General features: G+C 36.9%; 1 protein-coding gene across 8 annotated transcripts in view; it reads right to left on the bottom strand.

The window, feature by feature from the left end:
* Positions 1 to 25,793, bottom strand: part of LOC129739409 (potassium voltage-gated channel protein Shaker) — a 115,716-nt gene that overhangs the window by 23,986 nt on the left and 65,937 nt on the right. For 5 of the 8 annotated variants that reach the window (XM_055730859.1, XM_055730856.1, XM_055730857.1 and 2 more), the window contains exons 2-3: positions 1,832 to 1,955; positions 693 to 864 (exon numbers count right to left, since the gene is read on the bottom strand). In XM_055730859.1, the coding sequence (XP_055586834.1) occupies positions 693 to 864; positions 1,832 to 1,955 (296 nt within the window). Of the gene's footprint in view, positions 1 to 692; positions 865 to 1,831; positions 1,956 to 18,617; positions 18,807 to 25,793 lie in introns of those variants that run through there. The other 3 variants (XM_055730858.1, XM_055730861.1, XM_055730863.1) reach the window with 2 other exon arrangements.

Here is a 25,793-nt window from a genome sequence, read left to right on the forward strand (position 1 = left end):
GTGGAAAATTTGGCAGAAAAAGTTTGTAAATGATGGAAAAGAATGTGTTTGAAAATAAAACGAGAGAGAAATAAACGAACACAACATCGAACAATCATATAATCATAGCGGTGAGAAACATGATGAGAAACATAAGACAAGACAAGACAAGACAAGAAGTGGGACGCAAATTTTGGCGACGACAGCGATGGATCGAAGATTGAAGGGCACGCGTCGAATGGGCGTCGTGTCGAGGATATTGCGGGTCGTTGTTGAAGTTTCGTCGAGGAGATTCGAGTTGTTTTGAGAATCGAGATGAGGAATGATGAGAAGCAATTTTGGTTGTAGTTTGTTGGGTTTCGTTTCGCAAAGATTGGCACAAAGTTACAACCGGAAGCATAAAAAGTTGTATTTTCGCGTAGTTCAGCAAATCAAACCAAAAGTACAGAAGTGGCATGGTGATCGATTTTTTTCGCATTTGCATTGTTTGAGTTGATAATGGTGGTCGATGTACATTTATTATATTATATTATATTTTGGTTGGTCGATTTTTGGTTGGTTGGTGGTTCGTGAAGAAGGTTCGGTGGTGGTGATGCGTAACCAAAGTTGAAAAAACGGAAACCGAAAAATAAAGAAGAGAGAAGAAAGAGGACAAGGATGAGATTCAAACAAATCCATTAGGTCGTTGATAGGGAAATTGAATTGATATATACTACCGCTTTGATAATAATACAAAATGGCATCAAAGCTCGGTCGATTCCGGTCAAAAAAATATTCATTCCGCAGCGGATCGAAGTACCTTAACCTTCGATCCGGATCGCCTAGCAGTGTATCGGGGAATTGGTTTAATGTTCGTAGTTGCGTTTCGAACCTTAAACCACTGACCTGTAGGGGAGAAAGAAGGAAAAAAGGTTGGAAAAATAGACGGTTTAATAATTTAGAAATTTCCTTTTCGAAAAACGTCCTGCAGCATAGCATGAACAATACAAGTATCATCTAAACCAAACCCATTAACCAATGCTGATTAAAGGTCTATTACTTATGGATGCCTTTAGTTTTAGTTTTGACACGTGGGCGATCCGAAAAGTGCTCAGAGCTTACGGCACTTCAATCGTTAAATGAATTGAATAAATTGTAACATTGTTGTCATTGTTGTAGTCTTCAAGACTTGGTAGCATACGAATCGAGCTTATAGCTTTATTTTTCCAAATTCGTGTAATTGTAGAACTTATCGCATCGCCCAGATGAAATATAAACCCGTTTCACTCAAAAGCCTATTACGTCTTACGTTGAAATTTTCTGCTTAAGGTTATCAATTTTAAGTCATTTTAAGTGTATTTACAGGACACATGGAGACATATTTACCTTAATAACATTATTGTCATGTTCTACTGCTTTAAAGTTACCAAAATACTAACAATAAAAAAGCTCAAATATACAACAGCTGAACTCAACTAAAAAAAAGCATCAGAATAATCAGCATCTGCGAACATCTGCTAAACTTGAGAAGTGAAAAAAAGAATAGACAACAGATAAAGTCTATGTTTGGTATCTGTATATTTAATTAAACAGCACCATTAAAGTTGGCATATAAGAAAAAAAAATGTTATATACCTGCCTTACACGGAATAGTTAATTTAAAAAAGGAATGCTAGAAACTAGCTTATAAAGTCTATTTAAAGCTCAGTATTTTCGATTAAAAAGCTGGTACGAGTTTTATTTATTGTTTTTCAAAACTTTAACGAGTGCAACTGAACTAATGGTTTTTGAAACAACGCAAAATGTAAACGAAACAATTCAAATATTGTAACTAAACTCATACTTGTCTCATACTAATCACAAAGTTACTTACGTTTATAACAACTCTTTCGCAGAAGTCGTGATCGTGCGGTATTGGTTCAAAATGAGTATGTCCTCCCCCAAAACCGTGCGCCGCCCCCCCTTCTTCATCCTGACTGCTCAATTTGGGTAGAGACCTGGAATAAGAACGGTAAAATAAAACGAAAAAAAAAATTAGACCGTGCCATTGACTTCAATTGATGAGAGACATAATAATCCGATATTAGAAAAAAAAAAAACGGAATGTGTTAGTACAAATTGATTTCATGTTACCTATGTACAACATTGATGGTAATTGGATCGTTTGTGTCAATTACGTTTTCATTCTCAGTTTTGCAAATTATTGCTGCTTTCTATGATTTGGTTTTAGCTTGCAGTGGCTGTTCTTTTTTTCATTAAAACTTTGAATGAGCCAGTGAAAACGTTGAGCAGTAGGACAATAAAAATCTCTGCTGGAAATGGGAAAGCAACAAATTTTTCATCCGATAACAAATTATCACGAGACGTCGTAGTGTTATCGGTGAAGCCAAGAAAAATGCATTTTTATGATACAAGTATCATGATGAATCATTGTTTTGATTCCCATCTCGGTACTGGGTGTTAAATGTTATTACTCGGTTGTCCTCGTTTATTCAGTCTTTAAAGCCTAAATGGGCTAAGAATGGTTTCTTTATTTGAGTATTAAGCTCATGATGTTGACTGATTTATTATTTTTTTTTATCCAATTTTTGTGATAGAAAATGTAACTTGTCTGTTGTAGTTTAAAAAAAAAAATAGTTAGCAGTTTTTTCAAACAGTATTGGAAAATATTTGTTAATTCTATTTTACCAGATCCTAGAACATATTTGACTTAAAATTCTTATAAAACATTTAAACACAGCACAACGAATTCTTTGCCAACAGTTTTTCTCTAGTAGTTTTTGATTTCTTAGGTATTAGTAATTACTTTTTATAAATAGAAAAAAAAAACCATTTGAATAAAATGTTTTTTTATATTTATTTTAAAATGTACTTAAAAATTGTTAAACCTTCGGGCAAAGATTTCCTGGAAAAAAAATCTATACCAGAGATATTAAAATTGAGGTTTTTTACTTTTTCTAAGGCCAATTGACATCTGAGGATAAAGTTACTAAAGCATTATTTTTGTTTTTATTTCTCGGTGGGTATCATATATTATACCAATTTCATACCTAACTATTATATCAATTATATCGATTTCATACCTAACTTTTTAAGGAATTGTAAATTTTAAATTTACTATCAAGAATCCCGCCGGAGTCATGGTATTTGAGGTGGTTTTTTTACAGGATAGAAGTTGCCTCCTATTTTCATAAAAGCTGGAGTAAAAGGTTATACTGAAGAGGAAATGAACATTTTCCACGGAATCAGGTGCTTCCATGGATTCGAGCAAACTCCGATAAACCCGAGAATTTTGTTCAACAACAAGATGGAGCCCACGCCATACCTCAAAACGAATTCAATTTTTCGCCTCCGAGCTGTCCGGGTTTGAACCAACTATTTTATGGGCGTATGTTCAAGCAAAGGACTATGGATCCTCTCAGCTCAGCCAAGTGTCTGTTCTTTGAAGGCTTCGATCTATGGGGTTTGAGGCGGCAAAAAGTCAAAAATTAACATCATCGCAAGCATATTTATTTGTCATATTCTAGCTCATAGATTCACATTTAAGTAAGAAATTCACAATTATAAATTATTATAAGCATTTATCGTTTTACAGACATCAGCCTTAGAAAATTTGTAAAAATGTATCTTAGATCTAATAAATATAGAATCTCAATTTTCGGTCCATGTAATATCTGAACGGCCCCTTAGAGGCTTATATTGCGAAGGTATGCTCCCGATTCAGAGAGAGTGGTTCAGAACGAATGATGACACATCGAGTTATTGTTTCTTTATTTGTTTATCTACACGTCTAAATGAATAAAATAGTTTTCAAATGATGTTAAAATCAAGAAAAGTGTTTTATAACCTTGATGTCAGATTTTCACTGTACTTTCATAAAATTTTGAAGTGTAAATTTTAATCCGTTCGAAAAAATGACATGTAATACATATCTGAAGGTTATATAATGACTTTGATAAATGATTCGCAAAAAATTGATAAAATAAATCATTCAACACGGGTATTTCAGTAATGGGGGTTTGCACGTTATGCTGAGTATATGCAAAATATCGGAAAAAGATTTTACACGGTTTCAAATTGCTAGACTATCGCAAGCTGGCAGCACTATATGCCATCACAATCAGTTGCAAACTTTAGTTTTGAGTACATTAGAAGTTCTGAAAGTGATAACGAGGTGCCTGATTTCGTGACTCTCCACAACATGAGGGTACATTTCACCACAAAACCAAGTGCAATATTTCCAACCCATCGAATTTGAATACAGTCAACCGCAAATTTTTTTCTCACCTCAAAAATGTTTCAAATTGTTTATTTGAACATCGTTTTACTTGACCTGTACCTTTTTGTGAAAAAAACCGATTAGTCAAGATCAGCGTGATAACTTCTTTTAATACGGTATTGAACCGAGAAAATGGCTCATGCCGTGCAAGAGTTATTACTGTAAAATATCTGAAAAAATCCTCAAAATTGTTTAAAATAGTCAAAATTGAACTTGGTAGACCATCATTAGAGATAGGTCAAGAATCCTGTAAGGAACTTGGAAAAGCAGTTAATCAGATCTGAAATTGTACTTGATCTATGGGTCCAAAAACTCCAATCCATAGGCGTCGCGACGCTCACATGAACTTGTGAATACTGAAGATGGTCATAAGTCATATTCGATGCTTATTTAATGGTTTTTAATTTTGTTCTTATTTTTCAACTGAATTTTGATGATTTTTTTAGACAATCATGTACTGTACGATCAATTTTTATTTTATTTTATTAATGCTAAAGGCTTAAAATTTCAAAAATAAAGAAAACAACTTGAGTGTACGAATAATTTAAGGTTGACTGTATATCAGCATGAAGCATTAACGCTAGTAGGTATGTAATCGAAACAAACAAAAAAATGTTGCATTTACGCCACTCAGCCATCGATTGTCAGTTTGTTTTTTATTTGTTGTTGTGGTTGTATCAGCTCCCCTAGCTGGTTGTGTTTATTTTTCAAAAGCTATTCTAGCTGCTCCTCCTATTGCCAATTTTACCATATTTTTGGATCTGAATCAACCCTTGGGGATTTTGGAAAGAGGGGGTAGGACCGAATGAAAAAAAAACTTTTCCCATAATCTACCCCTTCGAGGCTGCTCGTGCAAGGACTCGTGCGGTTTTGCAATCGATGTTTGTTTAATCAAAATTGATTTTAATATGCGGCATATTAAAATGATGGAATGAAGCACGGAAGGCCCAAAGCTTTGGAAAACTTCATAATAATAATAACAAAAACAACGATCAATTTGGTGAAGGCACAAGGTTAGACTTTGAAAAAGGGAATTGATTAGTCTGTCAAAAGTAGTAGTTAAGTTTGTTTAAATTAATTATTATCTTTGTCGATTGAACGTTTTAAAGATAAATTGACGAGTTGAGTTTTTCGACCAAGAATGGGAACAAAGATGCCCCAAGTGATAAGAATGTTCGTCTAGTGTTGGTGGCGCTTATTTTTGGTCATATACAGGTATTTCGTTCCCCTTAGCGGTGGCAATTTTTGGGCTAATATTCCCACCTGCTATTCATACTTGCAATCGTTCCAGAAGCAAGCGGGTAGGCTGTAGGCTATTTTTAGATTCTGAAACCCCCACTCATCACCATCATCGTCATCGTCAGTGTCATCATGGGCTTTTTCTCTTCAGCCGAGTGAGAAGGCGAGTGAGCTAGGATTTGTAGCTATCTCATTCCTTCCAACGCTTGTGAGTTCTTTCTAGCCGGGCAAGTCACTGGAGATGTTGACGATGACGATACTGCTGTTGATGTTGTTTGTTGCCTAAGTTGTAAGGTTAAAAAGGGTTCGGAATGTCGAAACTGTCGTCATTGAGCCTCCACTCAAAGTTCTCTGTCGCAATGACCTTTCGCAGCATATTCGCACAATGCTGTGTGATGATGACGGTGAAGACGATGTCGTTAAGGTAAAAAGTTTTCATTCAACGTAATTCTGCTGTTGATAATTAATATTGGATGGATTTTTATGCTGGATGATTTTTTAGGCTTTCTCGAGGTCGTGCTGAGTTGGATCGTAATGAGATAGTTTTGAATGTTGGTTTTATCTATTCAAGCTGTTATTGTGCAGACATGGGAAGAATTTCTTATACATCGTTGATAAAAGCATTTTCAAGCATTATAATTATTTCATTATTTTAATTGAAACAATCCAGTTACTAAGAACTGTTTGATCCACATTCATTTGCTAATAAAAGTTTCACAACGGCAACATTCCGTACAACGTAATCTCTTACAATGCAGTTAAATTCTTTATTCAGTCTCTTACAAATATCGAAACGGGTTTTAAATGCTTAATCAACCGGCATTTTTGATTATAATAATGAACTTTAGGTATAAATTGAAAGATATTTAAAAGATGTTTGCAAGAAAATTTAAACGTGCTAACAGTCTTGAAGTTTACACTCATATCTACCTACAACTGCACACAAGTTCTTTCGTCAGAAAAAGTATTGAAGTACTAGGTGAGTGTTCCTTCTTTGGACCTAAAGCCTACTTTGGTCCTAAATGCCGAAAATCGGAAATAACCTATTTCGTCTTCATAGATTTAAGACACTTTTAAGGCAAATAATGAACAGTGTTTTTTCCGTTGTCCTATGATACCGCTATTTGCCGTAAAAATTATTTCTTATAAAATTTTCAACGTTTTAAAAAAGTACTTATCTTCAGTGGGAAAACAGACAGCCCAATAAGTGGGAAGCATTTTGAAAAATCAGAGAGAAGGAATAAGTATAAATCACATTATTTAACAGGCCAAGTCTAAGTTTAAAGGGAAACTACATTTGCTGTGATGAATATAAACTGTACTGCCGGCTTTTTCTAACATATTAGAAAATCTTTTTTTTGTTTTGATCATAGTCGTTTTACTTACCATCTTTATGGCATACGCGACTTGTTAGAAAATCATTGGAAAACCCGGAAAATAGTAAAAGGGGCCAAAAATAGGACACTTTCGATCATGATGCTCCATTTTTAGACCTGAAATCTACTTCCAATCAATGCAGGAGCAAATTTTCATAAGAGCATAATTAAGAACCAATATTTACTGTGCATTTCCAATATTTTTTGTCAGCTTTAGGTAAATAAGCTACAAGTAAACACAAATAAACTTCTAACTATTTTGCTGTACTGCTGAGAAATGTGCTGATTGACTTAAGAACTATTTTATGCGATGTGCAGGAGAACGGATTATGGAGGCAAAGGATGAACCGCGAGCTCGCGCGACTCCACGGCGAACAAAGTATCAACCTTTTCAGAAGGTGCCGAAGGCTAACGGATACGCTGGGCAGGACATGTGGCGAGAATGCCGAACGACTGCCCTGCAAAACAGTTGTTCGTTACGAATCCGGTAGGCACCAGACGAGCATGGACGCAACGAGCGAGGTAGTTAGGGGCCGTTCACTAATTACGTAAGCACGATTTTGGAATTTTCAGACCCTTCCTTCCTCCCTCGTGAGGTTGCTTACCCCCCCCCCCCCCCTCCACTAGTAAGATCGTACGCTTTCAGTTTTGAAAAAAATCACTTTTTTTCTGGAAAGATACTTGAATAGGTATAGAAAAAATAGACATCAAAACAACCTATTATTTGAAAAACCTAGTATGAAATTTCAAAAGCGATAAGTTTAGTTCATAAAGATCATCTTCAATAAAGAATGGCGAAACAAGCGAAGAATTGGTAAAAAATTGCAATTGCAATACCATGAAATTTTCGTGAAAATAAAAAGTTGAGGGATCAAAACTGTGCAGATCCGATTCATACTCTATCAGCCGAACGGGAGACACACGTCTTTACTCAATGAATGTTGTCCGTTGACTGACTCCCGCTCAGAACACGACAGCTCAGTCGTCGTGTGTGTGCGTTTATAGTACAAGGATGGAGGGAGAAGGCCGACTCGGAAAGGTCTATCAGCCGAGAGAGTGTCGTGCTCGCAATTATCGGCTACACAAAAACTAGCACAAAGAAGCAAAGATTGTAGTTAAAGTTTAAGAATTAGAAAAAAAAACAAAAAAAAAATGTACAGAATTTTTTTAATACAAAGACGGGATGCAGAGGTGACCTCGGTCCTTGAGCTTGAAATTTATCTTCCATCCTTTTCTCTCTCTTCCAATCTATCAATTGATTTCTAGGACGTGGCCGGTGCCGTTATTGATGATAAAATAGAGAGCATCAGCTCTGTGCTATGCGAATAGATTGCTATATAATCCCAAGCACCACTCCATTGACCTGTGAATCCAATTGATGGCATCGGTCAATCACGTAGGAGCAACCATTCTCGACGTGGAAATCGTTCTGCTGAGCCACGCTTGCGATCGTGAAAAAAAAGTATTTGATATTCGTATAATGAGTTTAATAATAAACACTGAATGGAATCGTTAATTTTAATTTACATATTACTAAAAAAATATTGATAAAGCATTTTGGGTTTATTGATTTAAGGTGGATGTGAGTAGTCAATCAAGCTAAGCTAAGCTTTGCCAATTTTTTCAAAATACAAAGACGTTGTTAAACACCAAATATGCTGTTACATATTACAGTGTGAAATTACAACATTTATAGGACACATTTTTTTGTAAATCGTGTACAAAATTTTATATTGATGTGTACTTTAAAAAAATATTTTTAATGATAACCCTAATGATATCTATTGATTTAAACTTCTATAAAATAGTTTTCGAAAAATGAAACATTTTGTCGTGATGTAACATTTCACAACATTTTCTTACTATATTCAGAAGAGATGTACCGAATAGGGGTATTCGGCCAACGACCCTAAGTATTTTGAGTCGATTATTTTCAACCAGATGTCTAACCTAACCTTCTTCAAGTAGGGGTTTCACTGTTTTTCAAAATGTCACCAATAACAGAGAAGACATTAGATGAATTGTTGCTTCTAGGGCGTTATCACCAAAGATATTGGGTTCCTGTGAAATCTTTGACAACACATATTGAAACAGGTGTTAAGCAATTTGAAATTGTTTATTTGATATCGAACATGATAAAGATTGAATTTGAGCAAGATTCTTCAAAATAGTTGTAAGGATCAAAGAAAAAGGAAGAATATTTTTATTAAACAGGTGCTGAAGGTAAGATTCGTTCTGTAAATAAGGAAACGTCAATCGTTCACTGCCTGTAGTCGGGAATAAGTGGCCCTGCTCTTAGAAGGAAAATTTACATATGGCAAGTTTAGACGCGACGGCCTTCATTTTCGTTTTCACCGTCTGTCGTTTAACCATAAAAGCACGTATCTACTATTCAAGGTAGGACGACGTTTAGTTTACATACTCGTAATCGCACTACTAGTCGCATGGCTTTGCTCGCCGTCGTCGTCTTTCGTTGTCGTCAACATCGAGGATTATCCAATTATGCAACAATATTCACCTATCCACCAAGCGGTGTGGTGTTCTCCTTCAGGTTTCACTACCGGTATGTATCCAATAGTGTCTGATGGAAGATTTTGAGGTAATTTTTTTACCTTGACTGTATTTACGCTCGGTGCAACATATAGACAAGACCGTTCGTATGGTTGGAATAATGGTGGTAAGTTTTTTGCTTAAAGTTCTCTTTTCTCTGTTGCTTCTTGGAAAGCATATACCTAAAGGTCTACCCTTAAACGCGGCTGGAGAACACTTGGGGGCAAAGTTGCACTATTCATTCCTAAACATGATCGACCGTTTTTTGCTACAGCAATGCCGGCTCTGCTAGACGAACTCTTCGCATATAAATTTTTTGTCATAGCTGAAGTGTTCAATAAAGCATATTTAGCTTACTTATTTATGACGGTCATAACTTGTTTAGTTTGAATGAGTCAAAATTTACTACACAAATAACACACGTAGAAGAAAAACACTAACACAGCATCATACTGTCACTCAGAATTTGTCGAAGAGGGGTTGGTTTTTATACATTTTTGTTGGCCATATTGAAAAGCGGCGAAATGATAGGCGCGTCATCCTCGTTCATTAAAGGCCTCTCTGAAGTCGTGATGTCGCCTTCAAAATCGCTCATGAAAAGGGAAAAAATTTTCCCCCGAGTTTGGTGGCGCTACGTCGACGATATCTCCGCCACAGTTAAAGAACGATATCTCCCACAAACTCTTGAACTCTTGAATAGCCAACACAGCTCGATCAAATTCACCGTCGAAAAAGAAGTGGATGGAAAACTCCCTTTTCTCGACCTGCTTATCTCCAGAAAAGATGATAGCACGGTGAAATTTGGAATCTACCGAAAACCGACATCAACCGATCGCTACATAACGGTAGATTCAAATCATTTTGGTGCACAAAAACAAGCTGCGTTTCATTCAATGGCACATCGTTTGTTCAACATACCGATGGAAAACAGCGAGTTCGAAAGCGAAAAAGAAAGGATTTTATTGGCGGCCAATCTGAACGGTTATGATGAAGAATTCGTGTATAAAATCCTACGCAAACACGGAAAAAAAGAGAAAAAGTTTCCGAAGTAATGCCACCACCTTCAAACCAGAAAAGGAAGAATCCCAAAGGGTCAGTTTGCCGTTCCACCCACCACTGACCAATGGTATTCGGAAGATCCTTTCCAACCACGGTTTGAAAGTGGCTTACAAAAGTTCCAACACCTTAAAAGATTGTTTGGTTTCACTAAAGGATAAGGTACCTCCGGAGGAAAGATCTGGTATCTACGAAATACCTTGCGAGACCTGTCCGGCGGTCTATATTGGCCAAACAAGGCGCAAATTTAAAACACGGATAAAAGAGCATAAAAACGCCGTAGACAACAACAGATCCAACGAATCCAGTGTAGCCGCCCATGCATCAGAATTCAACCATTCCATAGATTGGGAAAAGGTGAAATTCAAAAAATGTGTTCGAAAAGCGTCACATTTAAATGCCTGGGAATCAATGTACATCACGACTTCAGAGAGGCCTTTAATGAACGAGGATGACGCGCCTATTACTCTTCGACAAATACTGCGTGACAGTATGATGCTGTGTTATTGTTTTTCTTCTACGTAATCATTCGGACATCGTCCTGTAGATGGGCAACATCGAGCCCGAAACCGGTCGACAAAAAGGTAATTTTAGTTCCTTTTTTCCGTTAGTAAGAACGTTAAGTGTCGTGTCCTGTAATACGTCGTGTGTTATTTGTGTAGTTAAAAGTTCTTACGATTGCACAACCCACTGAAATGAGTGAGTCAAAATTTAGTGCAAATAAAAATAGTATTATGGGAATTCATTCATAACATGAGTTGTGCTGAAATCAGATCCATGAAGCTCCAGGTATTAATTATTTATTAATTAATTATTATCATTTATTAATAATAATAATAATAATAACCCATTATATTCGTGTAACATAAGATATGTACAATCTTTTTGAAGTGTTACATTCGGGTTTGCATTGTTTCGATTTCAATTTAATTGTTTCTGATGAATTTTCATGTCTAACTAATAAGAATCAGTTGTTACCTGTTTAATGTAAATCTTATTTATTTTATTTATTTATTTATTGTTCACGGTCTTCGATAACTCAATATCATACAGACTGGTTACTTAAACTACGCTTAAAACTATCCTTACTTATATTAAAATCAAAATACACATACACTTGGTTAAACAATCTACAAGAGATGTCAAATGGGTTATAAAATTCATTTCTTCCATAATTGTTCAATCTTAGCGGCTCGAAGTTTCTTAGGGAACGAGATGGGACATGATATGGTATCATTTCGGTGAGACTGGCACTATCTATGTTCCCGGATATGACGTCGAAAATAAACAAACGACGAAGTAGCACAGCACGTGAGCCGATTGGTTCGATATTCAAGATTCCACATCGGTCATGGTATGAGGGAAGTCGCTGAGGTTCATTCCATGGTAAATTTGGAAGCGCGTATCGCAGGAACCGCTTCTGAACTGACTCAAGTAGTTTAAGCCCTCCAATTGAGTTAGGTGCCCATATTTGGATATTGTACTCCAAACCGCTACGCACTAGTGAGCAGTATAATGCTTTGAGAGTGGTAATGTCACTGAATCCTTTGGTGTTCCTTACCAGAAATCCCAGCACAGTTTTTGCTTTGGCCACGGTTACAGCTAAATGCTCCTTGAATGTCAGAGATTTATCCATAATCACACCAAGATCCCTAATAGACTCAACTTTTTCAAGAGAGACGCTAACGGCTGTGTACGGATGGGTAATCTCAACCCTGCTTCTGGTGAACGTAAGAATCTTACATTTTTTTAGGTTGACTTCCATCGCATTCATTTGGCACCAGAGCATTAGATTATCGAGATCTCGCTGAAGAAGCAAACAGTCTGAGTAATGCGTAATTGAGCGGTACATTTTCAGATCGTCTGCATAAAACACTAATTCAGAGCCAATTAATTGACAAAGGTCGTTCATGAATAGGTTAAACAGGAGAGGACCTAGATGGCTACCTTGGGGGACCCCAGAAGGGACAGTAAAATGTTGGGATTTGATGTGGCCTTGTCTGACGAAAGCAATTCTGCCTCGAAGATATGACTCGAGCCATTTAACCAACCAAGTTGGGAAACCCATTTTATCAAGTTTGTCGATTAAGAGGTTGTGGGGAAGCCGATCGAACGCCTTGGCAAAATCTATGTATATTGCATCCACTTGCTTTTTATTTGCAAGACAGGTGCTGACGAAGGGAACATACACCATCAAATTTGATAAGGTTGACCTCTTTTTGCGAAAACCGTGCTGACATTCTGCGATAATGTGTGAAGAAACAGTGCTCATTACGTTGAATACCAAGAGTTCGAAAACCTTTGCCAAGCAATTCAATATAGAGATACCCCTGTAATTCTCTGCGAGATGTATGTTCCCAGATTTGTGAATAGGAGTGATTGCAGCAGTTTTCCAGAGTTTAGGGAAGGTAGATGTCTCCAGGGACTTGTTAAATATCATGCTTACCGGAAGTGCCAGAGAGTCACAACATCGCTTGATGAAAATCGGGGGCAGACCATCTGGGCCTGCTCCCTTACGCTCGTTGATTTCTACTAGCGCCTTCCTAACATCATTAGGGGTGACTCTTATTTCGGGAATGCTGATGTTGAACGAGTTCACTGTCGCCAAGTGTTGAGTACTTCTGGTATCCTTGTGTTTTACGAAAGTAGTTTTAAAAAAATCCGTGCACAGTTGAACTGCTTCTATCGTGTTCGTTGATTGACGATTGAGATACGAAAGATTCAACGGAAGTCCTGAATTACCTCTTTTGTTTTTTACATAGCTCCAGAACGAAGAGGGATCGGTTTTAAATTTCCGTTGTAAATCGGCTAAGTAACTACGGTAGCTGCTATCTTTTTGTTTCATATAATCCATCTCAGTTGCCCTAAGGTTTTGCTTAGCGATGTCGGTGGGGTTGCCTCTATAAATTTTCATAGCTTTCCTCAGGCGGTTTTTTAAATTCGATAGCTCACGATTCCACCATTCAAATTTTTTGGGGTTATGACGGGCACGCGCTGATACGTTTCTACTCAGAATATCGTTAATACGTGAGTAAAAAATCTTGATAGTGAAGCTATCTTGAATTACGATTTCGATTTAATGGACTTAATGCTGGTAGGAAGATTATTCCAGTTCGAAATGCCTCTTACGAAAAACGAGTTATTGTGATAGACTGAAATATGAGGTGGAATTACAAAATTGATAGTTCTAAAGTTTCTTACTGGAACAAATAGTCTTTTAATGTAATGCGGACCTCCTCTCTAGTAATTATTCTTTGGAACAAAACGCACAACCTATGTTCATAAAAGTTGTAGAATGGGCAACCGATCAGCATTTTTTGAAGATGAGAAACACTTGAAAATCTAGATAGACTAAGGTTGCCAGAATTTTTCCACTCCCATCCGGGCCATGCAATTCCGGGCATTCTTTTTCAAAAAACCTGGCAAAATCCGGGCATGGATTTCAATTTTTCAAATCCAAAAACCGGGCAATAACCATGCAAAATTTAGGTGATTATGTATAAAAGCAAAGAAAAATTGCAAAAATAAAAAAAATAATATTTTATTATTGTAATTGCAGACTTCCAAAATCTTTTTGGAACACTTAAATATTTAAAGGTTTATAAAAGTAAATCAGCGAAATTATTTGAAACAACCGTTGAAAACGTCCGGTATGTTAATCGATTTTGGTAAAACTTACTCACTAACTTCGATTTTTTTTGGTTTATTTGTGAAAATTGTGAAATAATCCGGGCAATATCCGGACTTTTTTCACGATATCCGGGCAACCGGGCCGGACCGGACTTTCTCGAAATTTTGCATCAAATATCCGGGCAAACCCGGATAAAACCGGACAATCTGGCAAGCTTAAGATAGACCATAGACGTAACGGACACATGAGTTCAAAGCAACTCGAAGTCTGAACAATTTGAATGGATAAAATCTCCGTATATAAACAATGAATAAATGTAGCATTTGAACAGTTTTGATTTAGTATTAATATCGAGGTGCCTAGTGGTAAGATTAAGCCTTTTTAAGGATCGATAGATTCTACTGCATTGTTTGTTTACTTGCTTTTTCCATGACAGTTCATGATCAAAAATTACGCCAAAATTTTCCGCATAATCGGAGAAAATAATTTCAAAGTTTACAGAGTCTGAAGTCTCGGAAGATCTGAACCTCTATACCATCTATTAAAAGAGCTTTAGTTTTTGCGGGGTTGATTTTTTTTGTTTCGGTTATAGTCGTTTTACCATCTTTATGGCATTCGCGACTTTATCAACGTTGCAGTTGGCGGATCGTTATTGAAAAACTGTCCGGTACAACTGTGTTCGATGTTTACTCTTGGGGCTCGAACTCGCGGAAATCGGCTCAGAAGACAACAACAACAGTCAACTGAGCTATATCACAAGCCACGCGGTGTTGATAGGTAGAAGGTTTTAGTAGGACCATTCATGAACTTTTAGTAAATCATAATTGATTTTATCACAAACAACACTTAGGGGCACTGATTTGTCAAAGCAAAAATATGATAAATGATGAGTACATCAAGAAAAAAAAATTTAAACAAAATACGTTTTTTCCATTTTTTTATACATTAATTGTTGCAAATTTGTAACTTTATGAAACGAAGGGTTAAGAACTGTAGGAAGATCATTAATGAAAAGTGAAAAAAGAAGTGAACCTAGAATTGCTCCTTGAGGAACTCCTGACTCAATGGGCATTAGGACAGACAAACAGCTATCAAGGAATGCAGCCTGTTCACGACCCTGAAGGTACGATTTAATCATTTTCGCTGCGGGTCCAGAAAAATAAAATTTAGAAATTAATTTTTCGATGAGCTTCTTGTGGGACACTCTGTCGAAAGCTTTAGCAAAATCTATTTAGGAGAACTGCTAATCCTTTTTTATCCAGAGAAGCCGCAATATCATTATGCTTATAATCAATTTATTCAAGGTATTTTCTGTACTATGATGAGCTCTAAATCCAGATTGACTATTGCTTAAAAGATTATTCTCATTGATATAATCCAAGAGTACTCGCCATGTTTTGGAATATTTTACCCAGATTTTCTTGATGGGCGTACGGGATTCCGGAGATAATTATTTCTCGTTTCCGATTCAATCGATTAGCGTTTTCATTAGAAAAATGAAACTCCGCTTTCAGGTTGTTCACATCCGCAGTTAGGGTGTTGATTTTAGAAGTGCTCTCATCAGCTTGATGATGTCAGCTCGGTTTCGAGGTCGTCAATCCGTTTAGCAAGTTGGGAATGAAATGCATCGATTTTTGTTTCGATTTTCAACCACAAGTCATCCAAACTAAGAACAGAATCGATACCAGCAACATGAAGATCTTCGCGTGGTCGCTTTTTGACCTGCGAATTACTTTCGATAGCTAGTGACGATTGCGATGTTGTATTTTTGGTGGACATTTTGACAGTTGTCTCACCGATTTGTGATCACAAGACAATAGAGAAATGTTTTTGAAGGGCTCACTTAATATGACACGTTGGATGTATCGCGAGAAATTGCAAGGCTTTTTGCAAAAAAAAACATTGTCTTTTTCGAAAATAACTCAATGACGCTCGTCACTACTGACCATTCGCGGTTACGATACACTCGATCGGATTTTATAATCGCGAAAACAGGTTATAATGTTGATTTAGTAAGAGCACTTTGGAGTTCGCTAACTATTACTCATCCCTTCAGAATCAAGATTGGGGCATGTATTCTTTTAACTTGCATGCCCCAACAATTGAGGTTTTTTGGTGTGTTTTTAAAGCTTGAATCGTGCATTCATCTCTTAGTCCATCTCTAATCCATCTCATCGAAGCACAGTACAAGGCATTTTCATGAATGGTCCTGCACGATGGTGTCTTGTCTGCTCCAATCTCTATAACAAGTATGTATCTTATCACCGCTACTCTTTCACATCGTAATGGTTGAGATCTTGACTGGACCGATTGACTGTAGACAAAACCGAGGATTGCCGTAGAATCCTTCGACAATGTAGCAGCAAAACGGCCTTGATCTGGTAAACTATATTGTTTAAATCACCCAAAGACAACCGGATATGCAGAGCAAACTCGACGACCTCACCGAAGGCTCAAAGACAGCAGGTCTCAAAGTCAATTTCGGGAAGAGGAGAAGCCTGACAAAATAGTATTTCATCAAAAGCTAATCGCATCACAGGCCGATTTCATTTGCAACTGGTGTATCTTAAAGCTTAAACTATGATAAAAATTTCATTCGAAAAGGTTGGATCTTAGTTACAAGGTCTTAAGAATCAAGTAATGAAAAATCTTGAGGACAATGTGTAATTGAAATACTCATCCTAAAATGCTTGAGCATTCGTCAAAAAACGATCAAATCTAACTCTTTTTGTTGCTTTGGATAGCAAAATACTTCAATTTCAGACTGCAGCGCCAAGTCATTCTAGCGAATAGGGTGATGGCTAACTGGTTTTGGGTTGCCTGGCGTGTTGGGTTCGATTCGCCCGGTATCGCCATGAAAACTGTTGGATTCGAATCCCGAATGTGGCCGACAGGTAAGATGTTTTTTCTCGTATTTATAACTTAATATACAAAAAGAATGTTCAATAAGTTCCCAGCTGATCAGTTATAGACACGAATGCCGGAATACTTGTACGTAAACTAGCTCACCTGATTGACTCGTTCTCTCAATATATACCTGCATTAACACACGTAATATATTCCCTCCATAACAGTTCATTCAAAGCCATGAAGTCAAAGGTTTGGTAGCTAAATTAGCTCGATTTGATTTTCCCAAAGGAAAAGGTAGAAGATTATTTGCTGATGATATTTTGCTTTCAGCCAAAGGTCGGAATTTACGGGTGGTACGCAGTAGTTTGCAACAAAATTTAAATTACTTTTTGAATTACTTGAAAAAGTGTAAAATTTCTCCTAACGCTTCCAAAACTCCTAACTCCAAAGCCAAGAGCAAATTTTTTTAAACCTAATGAAAATCATGCCATAGCTTTTAATGGGGTTTCATTAGAATGGTCTGATCACGTGAAGTATTTGGGACTCACACTTGATAGGAATCTTACTTTTAAAAACCACATTGAAGATATTCAATCTAAATGTAATAAATACACTAAATCTCTTTATTCTATCATCAACAGGAAATCCCGACTTTGCGTGAGAAATAAGTTGCTCAAATACAAACAGGTGTTCCGACCAGCGATAATGTATGCAGTTCCGATTTAGTCTAGCTGCTGTGCGACGAGGAAAAAAGCCACGATTTCGCGGCTTCCGCCTTGGCAAGCACCGAAGATCTTCATCGGATTGCAGGCATTGAATCGATCGAAGAGATGGCCAACAAAATCATCTCCAACAGAGATTTGCTCTCTCTACAATTGAGTTAGTTTTTAGGATCTAGGATTAAGTTTATAAAATTTTTGTTTGCTCTACAGGATATTCTCCTATATATCAAATACTTTATTGCTATAGCATATTTAAATCAAATAAACAATGTTTAGAATTTACTGAATCAAAGAGTTGAACTGATCGTAATTGATCTGAACACTTAATTTACTTTAATAATGTAACTTAACTGTAATGATTAAAAGACAAAAAAGACATATTTAAAAAAAAAGTCCGTGGGGTACGCTGCATTGGAATTTTGTCGAACTAATTAATCTTAATAATGCATTTAAGAACCAACATAGGCATAAACTGCGGGGCATGCGTGCACCCATGGTAGATTACCAACATATATACATATATAATCATAGTTGAATAATTGAACAATAGTTTCTAAAGTTCTGGCAGTTGTGTATTGTGTTATTAACACATTATGGACCGCGAAGAAATCTCGGCTGGGAAACACCGATATTCGGCGTTCTGTATCTCATAAACCTCTATATACACAAAATTTACAAAAAATAAGTATGTTTGAGTTACCGAAAGTGCTGTGTTCAATTTTGTAGAATATAATTTCATGATTAAATTTATAACATTCGAGTTATGTTCATGAGTGTAGCATATTCGAGGAAAACGATAAAACGAGATACGAAACGAAGTATCTCGAAATTGGTCCGCAATGTGTTAAGATTGCCATAAGTTGCGTCTGATCGATAGTGATGTATCATTAAAATTTAAAATACTTTGTAAACCGAATCATTAAACAAATGATGCTGACTTAATGTATCAAAATTACCTGTCCACAAGAAGAGGGGGCTGACCACTTGTCTGACTTTCACCGCAACTGACCGGCTCTTGTCTGGGCCCTAGGACTGGTGTCAGGCCCCATTTCTCTACGAAATCTATTGGGGAAATGGTTGATGCCGAATTACACGGCGTTTTTTCGTTATCTTTCCGATAGATTATGGTTTTGCATTTAAATAGGTAACCAATGGTTTAACAATATTTGCGCTCTTTGCTGCGATTGTTTTGGAGAGGTGTGCTGCAAAACTGTGAGAGCGGCGGCCAATCGGTTTTGTGACGTTGTTCGAATGTGGCGCTTGGGGCACTGTTGCGGAAAATGTGCGAATTTCCGCGCAATACTAATGATGTTTAGCTTTTTTTCGTGCGGGGGTGGTGCGATTTATTGTTGATATTTTGTTTTGGTTTTTGCTCAGCAGTGCACTTGCTTCTGTGCTTTTGAGTGCACGCAGGTGTGTGCGTTTGATGAGCTGAGTAAACGTATTGTTTTTTTTTTGTTTGGTTCAATTTAGTGATGATTGCTGTGAAGTCGAACTGGATGCATAGTGATGTAAAGAATGACGCATATTCACGGCCAAATTTATCGTTGCTTGATCTGGTGATCCGGAAATTGTTGCGACGGACACAAAAACTCTATTCCTGTATCAGCAACAGCAGCAGCAGCAGCGATTAGAGTGACGATGTCGATAGTCGACTAGGCAGATTAGTATCAGAAGTGCTGAAACTGAAACCAGCAGCAGCAGTTGGAGGGGTAGCTATTGAGCTGCCTCGACTATGCTGTTGTCGTTGTTGTTGATTTAAATAAGATGATGAAGTCAATCGTACGTTTGTCTGCAAATTTTCAAGAACGTGGTTTAGAAATTGCGCGCACATTCATTTAACTCATTTGCTTCGTCATTATCAAAAATTACTGGTGCAACTTAAAGGCTTGCCTACAGTTTTTTTGCAAACAAATAGAGCATCTAACTAAAATTTTGTTTAAAAAATGAGATCTCAGTTTTTTGCATTAGCGTTTTGAATCCTTTAACATAGCCTGGTGTTCCTCCAGATAAGATTATACATTTTATGCTGTAAGAACACTTGTATCCGTGGACCAAACAGCCGATTTACACCCGAATTCTGACCAAAGCAACCACTCTAATGAACGATTATACCAGTTTAAATTCAACTTTTTTCGTAACTGGTTCAAGAATTTCTCCGAAATTGATGAGATTTTGATTCAATTTGACACAGTTCTAAACCGTTTGACAGTTAATGGAATTCGAGAGTGATTTTCAAGTGTTTTAGCTGGTTTTTAACTTATTTCTTTGGTCCAATTGTTGTATAAATTTGACTCAAGAATAGAACACGGATACAGGTGCGGTACAGTCGGCGTAAGTAAAGCTCTTGCTACACATACATACAAGAAGTCTTTTGGGCACACATTAGAGATTATTGTTCACAATTTCGCGGAATTTCAACTGAAATGTTGATTTTCTCTAAAATCAATGCGATTTGTGTCTAAGAAGCAGGCAGTGCGTTTATTTCTAATATCTTCTTTTAAATAAAACCATTTTATTGATTTTTCATTTATCATAATTGAGGAACCGAGCAAAACTAAGTTTAAAAAATCAAATGTTTCCTAAGGGCACTTGAAATGAACCTTGTAGATACTTGGTAGGATTCTTGAAGATGATCCGTATTTTGAAAATTTCTTCATGGTTTATTCGAATTATCGTAAGAAATGTCATTTATGTTTGCTCAATGGCTCTCTAACGCACATGCACTGAGCAAGAGCCCTACTCTAAGATCTGATAATGAGGAAAACAAGAAAAATTCTCAGTAATCCTTGTTTAATTGTATTATGAATTAACTGTATGTTAAAAAGGATCATATTGTTTTGCAATGTTATTTTTGTGTAACGATGAAGCAAATGATTTGTTTTTTTTTTAAGTTATCGAAGGGTCGCACCACCAGTAACAATAGTAGTAGTGATAGGAGATGTAGTGGTAGGAATAGTAATAGACGCTGTTGCTGCCGCCGGAAGTCGCTTCGGGATACTGGAAGTCCTGATCCACGAGATCCTAGATTGAACTTTCCTGTTCCTTCTGACACTTGAAAATTGTTGTACAGTTTTTCGTCGTATGATTTGACGCACCACTGATGTTCGTACCGAGTACAATAGTTGATGTTCAAACACTTTCCTGAGCTTTCGCAGTAACGACAAACTTGTAAAAACTCTGTACTGGCTGGCGACTGAGACACTATGAGCATGCTGGGCTCCACGTGAAAGGAAAGAAAAGAAAAAAGTGTAAAGACTTTTCACTCGGAGAATTTTCTCTCGTTGCGTATGTTGGGGTTTTCCTTTTTTTCTGCAAAGTTTTACACTGACAACTTGTTTCGATCCATTTTATCGGATCAATTTTCTTCACAAGTAACTAACTTTTTGTCATTCGCTGTCGGCAAGTTTTCTCCAGCAAGTTACTTTTCTGCTGTTCGACTTATATGGGGTTATTCCTTATTTCCATTGATTTCTTCTCTGCGTTTGGAAGGGAAACGCAGCCATACTTAATGGATTGAGAAGCACCATTCGTACACTGCTGTTGGGGTCACAGATACTGATGAGTTGCTAGTCTGTTAAGAAGTCACACTTCTCAAATACAGGCACATACAGAGCTACACATACACATACACACACGCATAGACTAGCAGACTCCTGCGAAAGGCTCCAGCGGACGCAGTTTGAGAGATACAAAGATATAGAGAGCGAGAGTGTGTGTCAGAAAGACGGGCAGACACAGATAATAATCACACAGCAAACAGAGACACAGCGGAGACACTTTTCTCGTCACACTTCCGCAGCTTTGTGTTTTTTCTTCTCTTGTTTCTTTTGTCTTGGTCGTGGCACTTCCTTTGATTCCTTGCTTGGACGTCGTCGTCGTTGTTGCTGTCGTATGTTGTGTAGATTATCTAACACTTAAATTTAAGCACGCGTTTTATTTCACTTCGATTAGGTCGCTATTTTCCCGTCAGCTTTAACAATATCGCACACAAGAGCTTTCTCTAGCTATAACACTTTGATCCCCCTGCTGCTTTCGGTGATGTTTGCCATGGGCCACCACTAGGGATAATAATAACGACGTTACGGTAGTGTTCTTTCCGGTTCTGCTTAATCGTTGCAGCATTTTCTCTCGCTCTCGCCGATTCTTCCCGTCGTTGGTTTGGCTGATGATGATGATGATGATGATGGTGGTGGTGATGCTGCTACTGCTGCTGGAGCAAATTTGAACCCAGATGAATGAATTGGTGTGAAAATCGAATTTGGTTAATGACACATGTTGTTATAGGTTGCTGATGCTTGACGGTGGAATCGAAACTACTGTGTGGTTGCACCTATTGATTACAAAAATATACTGTTGGGAAAAATGCCATTGGTGACAGAATTTCCCTCTTCTAGTGAGAAGCAAGAGTTGAATGCAGAGTACACAGACAACTGGGAGACACAATCATACAGTCATGACCAACCACGGGATTTGACGACGGTGGAACAACTGACCTAAATCTATGGAATATGTGGACGATGCGAGAGTAAGAACGGCTCCAACGACAAAATAAAAATGCACGAACAAAAGACCAAATGATGCTGTTCTGCGGTGTGGCACCAGATGCACATAATGTGTGACGACGGCAAACGTCCAAAAAGGAAAAACTCAGCTACCGTATATGTGACCCTGTCTTGAATGAACAACTTTCGAGGAGAGCCTAACATTCGAGCATCCAGCAGACCGGACCAAACCAAACGAACGAACGTAGAACGGAACGAACCGAACCGAAGCGAGGCACAACCGGAACTGATCCACTGCTGGAAAACTTCTACATCCGGACTGCTGACGACTCCATCATCATTGTTTGCAGAAGAGGTCAAACCAACATTACGCTGTTTGTCTGTTGTCGTGGTGGATTGATGCTAGTTCAGCTTTAGAAAAACATTCCTAAATAACCAAACCAACCAGGAACTTTTCAAAAATAAAGCAAATGAGTTTTATAATAAAAAATGTTTTATGGTACATTATAGAGGCAACAATGATTTGTTGGTTCATTACTAGGTATCTAAAAGCATTTTAAGTAAAGTGAACCAAGGGATGGGCTTGTGCAACTAAAATGAAGTTCGAAGTTATTTTGAAACGATTTATTCAGTTGGGGGGAAATCTATTAAAACTGAATTTTGGTTCGCGACAAATAAAATTTTAAAAAACAAATGGCGATTAACTTAAAAAATAATTACAACTAAATGCTGAATTGAACTGTTAGAGTTGTTTATACCCAAGCAACAAAAAGAAGCATAGGATGTAGAGGACCATCGACTATTGATAGAAATTGACACGAAAAAAAAAATCGATTCTTCATTGTGATATTTGCATGCAAGATTTTGAATAGCGAATCTAAATATTTAATACCAGCTTTTGAAATAACTTTATAATGTGTTCCAATATTCCTCCGGATTGGTGAGTATCAAATTTATTTTCTGATTATGCTATTTGCAAATTTTTATAATATAGTTGTAAATACATTGTCCTCGAAACACTGAGATGTTTATGACAAACAATTCTTGGTTTAATCAATTTCTCTGGAAATTGGATCTTTTTTGATAGATTAATTTTTTTCTACACATATGTATTTCTCATACAACACTAGAAAAGTGAACCGAATACAGTCAGAATTATCCAGTCTCCAGATCAGCTTATTTAATTTTTTTAAGACATCTGTCTTTAAGTTTTATCACATTGTATAACCGGTTGCGTAAAAATTGAAAAAACTTTGAAAATTGTATCTTTTTCTTAAAATTTTAAATTATAATAAGTTATTTTTATTTTTGTGAATAAAAAAATTCAGCGAAGCATTTATTAATGAAGTTTTTGGAGCAACGCCGAATAAAATTCCGATTCTTTACTTAAAAAAAACCATACAGAGCATATCCATTCGCTGAGTTTGCCAGCGATTCACAAAAATCAGTCTCTACAACAGTTTTGAACTAAAAAAAGACCATCGGGACTGTTTAAAAAACTGAAAAGCAAAAAAAAATAGCACCACAAAACAGCAACTTTGCATTCACCTGACGGCAGAATCATGTGTAGCGGAGCTCTACCCAGCAAGAAGATGTCTAATGAAGCGATAGGTACCAAGAACGGGCAGGTTGGAAACAATATCTCATTCATAGCAGTAATGGAACAACAAAACAGCCAACTAGAAAATGCCAACGGAATGCCTTACTTATCCCCAAACCGAGCTTCCGCACCCCAAAAACGGGAATGATTGAAAAACTGTGTTTAACTTAAAGCTTCTTCACAGCATCGCATCGCTAGAGTGAATTGCCAGAGTATTCTGGTTCAGTCAAGTCCAGAGGAAATTGCCAGCAGCAGCAGCAGCATCCCAAAAAGGAACGAACGACAAATCGCAGATGCTCCGAAAAAAGAGCAAGGAAGCGCAACCGACAGCCTTTGCCGTTCTCCGCTTGGAGGGACTATCGATTTTCTGTTTCAGTTTCTTATTTGCTGTAACTCCGGCTCCAAATCGAGAAAACGAGCCTGCTCGACTGGTTTGGGTGGGGCAGGGAAATCGAGCATCGAGCCGGGAAGGGAAATGGAAAAAGCGCACGTTGTTGTCTCTTTCGGAATATTTTCTGGGCCGCGTGGACAAAAAACTGCTAGGATGTTTGCAGTGAGCTGGAAAATTGGTGAATTTTTGTCATTTTGTGATAGGAACTTTTTTCGATTAATTTCAAAACCTTAATGTTGAAATCTTTAAAAGATATCATCCAATTTAGTTTGTAGTTTAGTTCAATTTTTCAACATGATTTACAATATTTAAGAATCAAAATATCGGTGAGAAAACGGTATATGTTCCCAAAACGAGTTGAGTATTTTTATAATATCAGTAACTACCTATAGGAGGGTTCATTTAATCATGAGAGCTCGCGAAATCGTTCAGAAATTTGACATGAGACATTCTCAATATGCTAATAGGTTGTTTTCAGAAAGCTGAAGATAGTTTACAGTTAAGGATTTCCAAAAATGTTGTGTAGCATTAATCAAAAAGCATGGCGAAGGAACTGTTGTACGAGAAGCTAACAAGGATGCAAATAAAAAAATACTGATTTGAGTTAGAAATTCTTAATATATTAATCTAAAAGACGATACCTGCCTTCGTTTAATGAAACACGCCTAAATAAATCGAGCTAGCTCTCTTGAGCCACCTTCACCTAGATATGTTTTTGAACAATTGATACAACAAATCGGTATAGGAAAGTTTGTTATTTAGATTTGCATGGAGTTGAAACAAAAAACCTGCTCTGATTCAAACAATAAATGTGTTGATGTTGGATGAATGTAAATAAATGAGAAGAGTGGCTCCAGAGAGCTGGTGTGATGAACCAAAATTCTATAGCCTCATCTGTTGGGCCATTGGGTAGCTTTTAAAAAGGCCGTTAAAATTGCTTATATCCGGGCATTTAATTTCAAAATTGACAACCAGAAATCCTGGCAACTTTAGTCAAAACCCAGAAATTACTCAACAATCATAAAACTTTTTTTTTCATCAAAACATATCAACAGATGTCTTATTGAATTTCAGGCTTCCAAAAAATTTGTCATGATTATTTTTCCAACACTTGCTCAAAAAAATTTGTTTAAGAGGCAGAAATAAAAAACAATATTTGTTGTTTGATTTGCCAAATATAGTGAATAAATCCGGGCGATTTTCGGGTATTTTTCAATGCAATTCAGGCAAACGGGCCGGGCCGATCTGTTTCAAAGTTTGTATCAAATATCCGTGCAAACCTGGATAAGACCGGGCAATCTGACAACCTTACTCTTATCACGTGAAACTTTACTTGGTAATCTATATAGCTTAGAAATTAAAAAATTTCTTGAAATGTTAATGAAATGTGATTTGTACAGTTGCAGATTCACGCGATTTCATTCTTTTTTGAACGCAACTGTAGGTGTTGTTGTAGGTATTTGTTTATTCAAGTATTTTGAAATCTCTATATTAAGGTAATAAAATGATTTCCAAAACGTATCAATTAAAACCATTCCAAATTAACCAACTTGAACCATAGTGCAAGGATTTATTATTTTTTCATGAGAAGTTGTTTGTGAGAGTTAATGCTGTTCTCGCAAAAAAAAAAAGGTTT

The sequence above is a fragment of the Uranotaenia lowii genome, chromosome 1 (genome assembly GCF_029784155.1).
Source record: "Uranotaenia lowii strain MFRU-FL chromosome 1, ASM2978415v1, whole genome shotgun sequence".
NCBI lineage: Eukaryota > Metazoa > Arthropoda > Insecta > Diptera > Culicidae > Uranotaenia > Uranotaenia lowii.